At 40.4% G+C, this 10,191-nt stretch overlaps 1 protein-coding gene across 1 annotated transcript; it reads left to right on the top strand.

Annotated features, from left to right (window-relative positions):
• The first annotated feature begins 3,380 nt into the window (after nucleotides 1-3,380).
• Nucleotides 3,381-5,455, top strand: LOC6549615 (accessory gland protein Acp36DE). The gene is made up of 3 exons (XM_026980257.1): nucleotides 3,381-3,612; nucleotides 3,674-4,771; nucleotides 5,143-5,455. Exons 1-3 carry the CDS (start codon nucleotides 3,403-3,405, stop codon nucleotides 5,437-5,439), a joined length of 1,605 nt encoding a protein of 534 aa, XP_026836058.1. The 5' UTR covers nucleotides 3,381-3,402; the 3' UTR covers nucleotides 5,440-5,455.
• Nucleotides 5,456-10,191: the final 4,736 nt, after the last annotated feature.

Genomic DNA, 10,191 nt, shown 5'->3' with positions numbered 1-10,191 from the left:
GCAATTGAAATGAGGAGTCGGAGGGTCCAGAATCGCAAATGAAAAGCGCATTTTCTACTCGTTTGCATTGCGAGTGGGTCCTTGCATGGGTGAGAGCGAAGTTAACATTATTTTTACCCAGTAATTCTTAAATAACAAGGCTGTGGAACAACTTTAAGCCGCTTTTCAAGTTGGCTGTGCGTGCGCGCGTACCCAAAATAAATAAAAAAGTGCAAAAAGTGTGGAATCGCATCGAGCTGGAATTTGCATATTTGCGAAGGAGCATTGAACTCGTGTCAGCGTCGCTGGATCGGGTGGGTGGTTGGTTTTTGCTTTTTAGTTTCTGTAGTTTCAGTACTTTCAGTAGTTTCAGTAGTTCCAGTAGTTTCTCCCGGTTGTGTCCGCCATGTAATCGTCATCGCTGTCGTTTTGGGTGGAGCGAACACGTCTCAAATGACGCCTCCACCCGTTTTGTTTGGCCAACTGATGGACAAGTGTCATGAACACCGAGCATGAGGGATCGGCCATCGTCATCGACCCAGAGTCCTACACATGAATTACGTTTCCTGCATTTTATTTTTAGGTGTGTCGTCGTGGCTCTAAATTTGATTAATTCAGCAGGCATTCGCCCGGGGCGTTTAAAGAAGTAAAGTGAGACTTTAGAAATTGGTTTAAATTCCTACGCAGCTGTATTTTGTTGACTGCCACGTGAATAATTAAAAAAAATAGGCAAATAAGGGAATGTTATGTACAGAGAGCGTACCTAAGGAATTTTAAACACATCTGTAACTTGAACCCATTAAATTGTTATACAAGTTGAAGAAGTACAAATATTTAAACCAAGTGAATCGATGGAAGTTTTTTCGAATTGCGAATGTTTGGAAATGCTTTAAGAGTCATGGCGGCAAATTTGTGTGCTTAGAGGGCGAAATTGGTGGAAAATTCTCCCGGCTAATGAAAATCTCAAGCTGTGCGCTCGGACCGTCGAAAATCAGACATTGGCGCAACGGGAGATGAATTGATTTTAAATCAATATTGACAGATGACACTGGCAACACCAAAAGCAGCAGCAACATCAGTTGCGACGGAAAATGGTTGCATTGGTGTTGGGAAACTCCTGAGGGGCACGCGTGTAAGTGTGCGCAATGCTGCAACATTCTAGCAGCCTGCTATTCAAGTGGAAACAGCGCCAGGAAAAACTCAGCTGCTGCCTCAGCTGGAGACCGGCGATTAGAGAGAGGCGGCGCTCCCGGAGATACACTGTCAACAAGACTGTTTAGCAGCCAACTCATGTGCATACTTAAAGGAATTATACCGAGATATATGCACAAATGGCAATATATAAAATCTGATGTGGCAGCGATGGTGCGCCAGAAGGAAATTGCTTGTGTGCGACTTGCAATCTGAGCTCCTTTTCGGATTCTAATAAATGGAATTAGCTAGAAGAGTACCAAAGCTACTTTTTCTGTTTTTATTTTATCAATTATTTGTTTAAGCAAATAATTTACTGGTTATTTTTTTGTAGTGTGCTTAATCTGATCGATAAGATTCGCATTTTGAATGCTCATCTGTGCGATAATGATTGGAAATTAGTGATAACCGCCTCTTGTCAATAAATTCATTAGGCCATTCAATGCAGAAGCCCAGCAGTAGGCCAACTCCCTGTACTTCGGCTTCAAACCATTCAAAATTTCCCGAGACACCCCCGGGCGATAACTAACCGCAGATTGCACTCATTTTCCGGGCAGAACTGACAACAATCGGCAGCCAACAAGGCCCGCATGACAACGCAATCCATAAGGACATACCTTGTACCTGAATACCTTCAGAAAGGACACACTGTCGACAATTGCACTTTAATAAATGTCAGATGTGACAGAGCCTCGTCTGCCTTAATTGAATCTGCCACAGTTATCTAGATCTAGCTGAAACTAACTCCCTGTTATTATCCCTCCCTGTCAACAGTGTTTGCTTTTTGATGGGGTCGCAGATAGGGGCTGATTAGCAGCTGGTTGTGGTGCTAACTCCATTATATGGGTTCTTTTGCTCAATTAAATAAAACTGTGTCAAGGTTCAGAGACGAAAAAAGTAAGAAAATCCAAAGTCCGCAATAAGTGAGAGAATTGCGAAATGTTGTGGCTGCCCGTCCAGAGAGCTTTCCCACTTAAACTTTGCTGAAAACTGTTGCATAATTTCAATTGCCACCTGCCGAGACTCAAGCAGAAAGCAGTCATCTGGTTTTCCCTCGAATGTTTTGCTTTTCTTTCGCCATGAGAGAGTAGGAGAGTAACTTAGCAATTTGGAAAATTGTATCTGCCAGATAAGTTGAAGATGAAGGAAAAGTACAGAGACTTTTGCTATTTGCACTTTTTCTTTCCCACTATCGGGTTTTTCATTTCTCGTTGGTCTCTTTTGGGAAACGCCTCCTTCCTGACCAGACTTTTGTAATGAAGCTTTGAAGTTGGTGTTGACGCTGATGTTGCTGGCTTTGTTGGTGTTGCTGGTGTTGCTACTGCTGTTGTTGCACGTTGCTGCAGCCGATTGTTGCTTGTTGCTTCCGTGCGGCTTGACTTGACTGCAGATTGCCCCTTGGGTTCGCTGTCAGTGCGGAATGCCATCGCATCGCATAATCACAATAGACGAACGCCCCGCAGGCAATCTCTTTAGGACTCGGCAAAAAAGCGACTTTTGTCATCGCCAAATAGTTTTCCCCCTCCCCACGCAAGCAAACTCAAAACAATCAGGCTGAAAACTTTGCTTTTCTCACATTACACAAGCAGTTTCGGAAAATTTATATTGAGTCAGCCGTTTGAAGAGACTGCGTTTCAGTTTCAGCCTCCTCTTATACAAGTATATTTCATGTTTTTTTCTTTATTCGTTTTTATTAATCAATATATGTTTTTTTCCATACAGTTCACCCGTTTATGTTGCACAACGTTGTAAAGTTGTTGCATCGTTCAATGCCTTCAATTTAATTAAGTTTTTTTCAACAAGTTGAAGCCCGTTTTGCATTTTATTTATTTTCTACTTTTTTCAAGATGCACTGTTATGGTTAGTGGGCTTGGGGGTGTTTTAAACGGAATTAAGTTACTCCAAACTTTATCAAATTTGTTTAAATTGAACTGTTAAGTAAATAAATCCATATATGACAGTTCCGTCAACCGAAAAAGGACTGTTTAGAAGATTATTAGGTTCCAAGTAAAACGTTTAAATATCAATTTGCTTTCTTTCAGAATTTCCTTATCCTCAAGGTTTCTAGATCTATAACCTTTAGTGATGTAAAAGCATTAATAATGGGCTTATCTTCCGTAAAAACTCACTTTAAGCATGGCTTATTTTATTTCACGGTGTTATGGCCTTCGGCCCTATATAAGAAATATTTTCGATGTGATGTTAGCTTTCCGGAGAGAACTTGGTCCAAAGATGTGGACTTCGAAGTGTCAACCGTTTATCGCCCTAATTCTCCTCGGACCTTTGGTGTCCAGTGAATCGCTTTTGTGCAAACAATGCATCGGGAAAAGTCTTGAACGCGTTCGCCAATCGATAAGGGACATCATCAGCCCTCCGGTATATGAGGTATACCCATCTCCACTGAATAAAGTGCAGCCACCGAAAGTTTTCCTAAAACCCGAGGTAATTAAACAAACTCCTCCAATATAAATCTAGAAGTTAAATACATATATTAATATTACAGTCTTCACGAGTGATTCACGTGCATCAGCCTCAGTTGATAGTTAAGCCCATTTTCTATCCAAAAGTCGATTCTATTTCTTTCAACAATGAGATAGGAGCAGATAGGCCAGTGTCCGCGATTTCTACTCATCCCCAACCCGGTACCTTTGGAACTCCAAGTCGAAATGAACAGAAACAGATACAATATCAAAACAGTAACTTGAATATTAAATTGGAAGTGAACGGACTAAAAGAACTAACAAAAAATCCTCAATTGGAAACGATTCCCCAGGATAACAGCGGTAAAATATTTTCAGAAGCTAAATATGTTTTAGTAACCCTGAGCAAGGCGTTGCTAGAATCAGAGTCACAGTCCGCTTCACTAATACAGTTACAGCGAAAACAACGTTTAGAAGTACATCTACAATTGCAATTACTGAAAGGCATGCTAAACAATCAGAGCTCTCTCTCATTGCCGGTGCAGCCTGAGTCTCAAGCCGAGCTCCAGTCACAGCTTAAAATTCTTGAAGTCTTGCTACAAAAACTGGTAGGTGGCAAATCTGCCTCAGAGACGAATTCGTACACGTCGCAGCTACGGCGACAAAATCAGTTGCTCTTCAAACTACTAAACACAGAGCTAGACATGCTATCGGGTTTAAAGCTACAAGAAATCAATATGGGAACGCAACACACATTACAGTTAATGTCAAGTATAAGGAAAGAAATACAGTTGCAATTACTAAAACTTTGGCGAGTGCAGGAGAATCAAATATACGAGGAATCTGAATCTCAGTTAAAGTCACAAATAGCGGAACAGATCAGCACAAATTGGCAACTTATACGACTGCTGGACTTAAAATTAAAGAAGCAGTCACGATTCAAATTGATGCTACAAGAACGAATACTGTTGCAAATTAAACAATTTGAAAAAGTGGAACAGATCAGTTCAAAATTGCAGTTGCCGCGGCAGCTAAAACAGGAAATCCTGTTACAACTGCGAAATCTTAAACAGTGGTATGACACACATATAAAAAGACAGTTTACAGAGTCGCAAGTCAACTCGCTGTCACCGGAGGAATTTGAGCTCGTGCGGAAAATAAATTCTCAACAATTGATAAGAGTACAGCTGCTAATTAACAATATTATACAGTCGCAAGAAAAAAGATGGCCAGTATTTCATTTGGAGTCCCACAGCCAATTACATGCGATTTACCATAAAGTTCTGCAGTTAAATTTGGGACTGTTTATCTCCGAGCTAAACAAGTTAAAAAAAAAAGAGTTGGAATACAAAATAAAGGCAGAAAAACTAAAAATCAAGAGGCCATATCCCGCATTTCAAGAGAACTTACTGGATCTCCTAAATAAATTACCTCCCCGGAAAGATGGAGTGGTTTTATTACGTCCATCTGTCGATAGATTGGTTGTTGATCAAAATCAGGTTCGTAATGAGCAAGCATTAAAAAACATCAAAATTTATTGAACCTTTTGCAGAATCCTTTGCTAGTGCAACCAAAAATTCTGGAATTTGGTGAAAATAATAGCCAAATTTCTTCCTCAAGCTCGCGCATAACTTCAGAAAAGTCGCTGACATCGTCATCAAACTCATCAAACTCTGAGTCCCAACGACAGGAGGCAAACAATGGAAATTCTTTGCCACTGGGTCAGTCGATCTCTAAGTCTCGGTCGGAGTCTTCGTCTAAAACATCGTCTCATACATCGTCGTCGAATTCAACTTCAAATGTTGAATCGAAAATACGACTTGTGCCCCTAAATATTTTGTCAGGCTAAATATTATTCTTATACTTTTCACAGTACTGACATTGGCGAAGAGCAGACGCCAAAGCAGAATAAAAAGTTAAAAATATGTACTACATTTGGAACCAATTTTAATAGATATTTGCTGCAATTTGCTATTGATTAAAAAAAAAAGTTAAAAAAAAGATTACAAAAATAAGTTAAAAAAAACATGAACATTATTTTTTTATTCTTGCAGATTTTTGGCCATCAAAACTTAATAAGCGTTTGGAACTAGCTACTTAATCAAAAACATCACAAAGTTACAAACCTTAATTACATGGTTTTCGGCGCTATAATATGATTAACTTAGCCCTCTCTACCGGCTTACAACCCTCACAGATTAACTTGCAATTTCATCCCTTAGGGAAAGACAGCTGTCGAGTCTTGTTAACTCGCAAACGCCGGTCAAATGTTGATTTAGCCACGGTTTTCTCGCTCGAGCGTTGCAAATGCTGGGGATAAGAATATCCAGCTAATTTAACAGGCACGCCGAAATGGCTATACTCGTACTCAGCTGAAAGGGCTGATAAAAGTATCTTCCTGTCGGGAGTTCAGCCAGAAATTAACATATGTACGAGTATGTCTAAGCTGGGACACGCGATTCCGGGGAGGTGCAAAACTGGTTCCCACACTCGCTTCGCTTCACTTTTGTGAAATGTTTGTGCAAAGTATTTAGTGCAGCAATTGAGACGGAAATAAAAATAAGGAAAGGAAAACAGAAGACAGCTTGTGCCTTAATTTTACGCCAGAGCAGGCAGAGATACATTTCCATACCCCAACTTGGTAGTGCGCAATGTTCTGGGCCAGGGTCCAGGGCCAATTAAAATTGGGTGCAGAAAGTAATGCGTATTTGATATTGTCTCTTTTAAGCAGTTGTTTTGTATTTTGGGGATTGCGAGTCAATTAAAATTGGTTGACAGTTTTCCCCGGTTGCCGGCGGGGAAATCTCTAGAGCTTTGTGAAAAAAGGGTTTTCTAAATTAAACTTTTCTCTTCGCTTTTTTTTTTTTGCTTCTTAGATGCTTTTCGTATTTCGTTTTTTGGCAAATAAATAAAATGTTGCGAAAGTTTTGCTATTTGCGTTGTGTTGCCAAGGGAGTTGCAAAAGGCAGAGGGCGAGGGAAACTGACCGTGGCAAAAGTTCTTCCAGCATTAAGCCGGGCATAATTAAAATTTTCGTACTGTAAGCCCCTGGGCAGATTATAGCCAAGTTTTTCCCGGGCCTGAACTTGCTATTGGCTTTGTTTGCCCCGTTGATTGATGGTAAATAAGCCGGGGTCTGCATCAATCCTTTACGGGAATATAATTTTGAAATTCAATTGAAGGCGAGAGCAGCTTTAAAGATTACATTGTTGCTTAGTAGAATGGAATCGAACTGGCGACTAATCGAATTTACGAGTCGTCCCTCTCGGACTTTTATTAGCCCATTGAGCGCGTTTCTTTCTTTTTGTCACAAATTCCGTTTCGCTTTTTGTTTCGCTTTTTAGCTTTGTTTTTACGGCAAATTTCATTTCAATAAAAGTCGCATTAATTTCATTTATTTGCTGTAATTTTTTCCCTTTTCCGATTGCCCTTGCCATTTTTATACCCTCTGTTTTCTGCTGCCCTTTTTGCGCACCTGTCTCACCTGATCCAGCTGTCTATCAAATGGAGCTCACGCTTTGCCCCTCTTTATCACATTGCCGCCTCGTCCATTTCAATTAACTCTCAAGGATTATTTTATTATGTCCATCAATTCCGTAACTAAAAAGTCACCAATAAACGAAGGACAGAGCCATCGATTCCCTCGGACAGAGTTCGTTCTCGATTAGTGTTTAACTTTCAGTACTCCACTCTTATATATATTTTTTTCCAGTGCGCTTTGCTTTCCCCCGCTTTTTTACTAGTCACTTCTTAATAATGGGATCCTGCAGTTGAAGCGGCATTTAATTAAAACTCGAATTTAATCGATGCAACTTTATTGAGTGATGTTAAACAGTGCTGGTTATTTGACTCTAAGGTCGTTAATAATTCACTTCATTAGTGTGGGTAGTTACTTCAAAGAACGTTGAGTTCCATGCATTTATAGGTATATTATAAATGTATAGAGCTCGAAAGCTTTCTAAAGAATAATATTAAAACTAATCTCGTGCCGATAATAATTGAACAATAGCGCACATGTGCACCGGATTTCCCTAAGCTAAAAAGTCATGGAAATGTTTTGCCTTTGAATTTATTAATATTTAGAACCTACTATTTAGATCATTGTTTTACTCATATTTTACCCCAAAACGCCTTAAAAATGCACAGCACATTTTAAATTCTTGTAAGCCCAAGTAGTTATTGCCAGTTCAGCCTTCCCCTTTGAGCTTTTCACGCAATAGAAAATCAAAACATTTTCCAGTCTAGAAAACAAATTCGAATCTTTAGACATGAATCATTGAGCACACTAAAAGAGGAAAGGGGATAGCACTTAACCAATTATAAAATTGTGGGCGGGTCTGTAGGCGTATTTTCCTGTCAATTTGATTGTGCACATGGTGGTATCTGCGTGTGTGTGTGTGCGTTTATGTAACTTGATCTATAGCCATGGGCATATGTGAGCATACATAAAAAACAAGAACAAAAACACAAAACACAAACAACGAAACATTGTTACGACCAACAATAAAATGATTCAAAAGCCAATTAAAGATAAGAGGCGGCAACAAAAACTCTGCCCGCAAAAAATGCATTAGCATAGCCAAACAAAGTTGAGAAAGGAGAGAAGCTCGGAAAATAAGGGAGACGGATTTAGTCTAAGACCTGTGACTAACCGCATAACAGCAAATAAATGTTGCATAAAGAACGAAAAACTGCTGACTGCAATCAATCAACGGAGTTAAACGCTTCCGAGAACAACCAAACTTGCTTCTTGAGTGACGAATAAACTGCGAAACTCTGACTCTGACTTCGGATCCCAGTCGGATCCCTCGGGGCCCGGAATCAACCAGGAAGGAAGTACTATGAGCTGCAGGACTTAAAACCTACAAGGCCTACATGACTACCGTAGCTCGCAAGACACGAAACGGGTTGGGCCTACACTGAGCCCAAGAAGTGAGTAGTTCCTAATAGGGAAATGTTATGCACGTTAATGCAGAGAATGCCATGTTCGTGCCCTATTTGCAATGCAAGACCAAAGTATTTAGTTAAACAACTAATTGGCTTGAAATAGTTCTTTCAAAATGGCCCTAAATTAATTCATTTAATATTCCAATATTTTTGTATACACTTTAAAATTCCGGTATAGTCGGTTGTTTTCTCGTTAGAAAGAAGTTTGTAAGTAACTATGTATGTATATATACTATTCAATGTTATTATATATTATTTCGTGTAATATCCCACATTGTTATTCAATGTTATTATTTATTATTTCATGTAATGTCCCAGTTTATTAAAGTTTGCTAATGCTTTTTAAGCAGTGTAAGAAGAAGGGCGTGCACATAAGAAGGCAGGAAAAGCATTCGAAATGAAGAGCGTGTATGTGGCCATTGTGAGGAATGGAGTGGAATGAATTGGAGTGGGCCAGAACCGAATCAAGAAGGGCTAAAGAAGAGGGCGTGGCTAGGGGCGGGGCTAGGGGGTGCAAATCAGGGGGAGTTGGCTAAAAGAGTACGGCCTAAGCCGACAAGTCTGACTGCAGGCATTTGAAAGTTGCCGGAATGCAAAGGAGGCAGCTTTGGCATTGAAACAGCATTTGAATGCGGTCGACAAAAAAAGGGGCATAGCAAGGGGTGAGCATTGGGAATGGGGGGCAAACAAAGCAGGGCGATGAAGGAGAAGAAAGAAATGCCAAGTGCATGAAACTGAAAGATGAATGGAAAAGAGGGCGAGCTGTAGATATATTTTCAGCTTTAATCGACCGTGTTGGTGGATGTGGGTGCCCAGAGGCAGCGAAGACTTCTTTTGTAGAATTATTGACTCTCGATCCACACTAGCAGTAGAACTCGACCAGCATCAATAAAAAAAATTATACAAAATTTAAGAGCTCATGCAGCAGCCTAGCAAGAAATTCATGTTTTTCAGACCACAGATAGAAAGATGAGCGGATAAGCAACGAATGGTTGAATGACAAAGGCAGTAGGTAGGCAGCCAGGGAAAAAACTATTGTATAGGGCCAACTATTGTTGGAAATCTCTTAGAAATCGTTGGACATATGCTGTGCCTCCAGCTGGAGTACTTCATTTGAATTTATGCGCCTTCAGTTATGCAAAGCTGTCCACTTGAAAATCAAAGAAAGAGGTGGAGAACGCAAGAAAACAGAACCGACGATTTTAGATTTCGAGTAGCTGATTGCTAGCAAAGACCGGAATGAAAGTAAAGGGTTTCTTAAAGTTTAATTTTTCTTCTTCAGGGAGTGGGCACCCTACGAGGTACCCCATAAACAGATCGTTAAACGTTCGGGCAAATTGCTGGCACACGCAAACTGGCACGCCCAAACCGGTTGCGAGTTGGGAGATGCAGATACATCAAGATGGCAACCATGGCGAGGAGAGGCTAATGCTGCAACTTGCAACAGCGACAACGAATGCCTCACAAAACAATGCACAGACCCATCCCCGCCCCCCTAAACCACGCCCTCTAATGGCTGGGCCATAAAAAGCTCATCAACGTCATCTTCGCATTGTCCCCAGCCCCTGGGAAACCCACAAATGTTGCACATTGTGCAACTGCATCAACCACAAGCAGCAGAAATTTGATAAAAATTACACAGCAAAAGGTAAGG

This window comes from Drosophila erecta, unplaced genomic scaffold (genome assembly GCF_003286155.1).
Source record: "Drosophila erecta strain 14021-0224.00,06,07 unplaced genomic scaffold, DereRS2 tig00000092-arrow-pilon, whole genome shotgun sequence".
In the NCBI taxonomy this organism is placed as follows: domain Eukaryota; kingdom Metazoa; phylum Arthropoda; class Insecta; order Diptera; family Drosophilidae; genus Drosophila; species Drosophila erecta.
This window is presented reverse-complemented; position numbering and strand designations above follow the sequence as displayed.

Bases quoted from the DNA above. Each gene is read 5' to 3' on its own strand.
- LOC6549615 (XM_026980257.1), top strand. From the start codon at position 3,403: ATGTGGACTTCGAAGTGTCAACCGTTTATCGCCCTAATTCTCCTCGGA. The intron at 3,613-3,673 runs GTAATTAAACAA...TTAATATTACAG, and splicing joins AAGTTTTCCTAAAACCCGAG to TCTTCACGAGTGATTCACGT. The intron at 4,772-5,142 runs GTACAGCTGCTA...AACCTTTTGCAG, and splicing joins ATTCTCAACAATTGATAAGA to AATCCTTTGCTAGTGCAACC.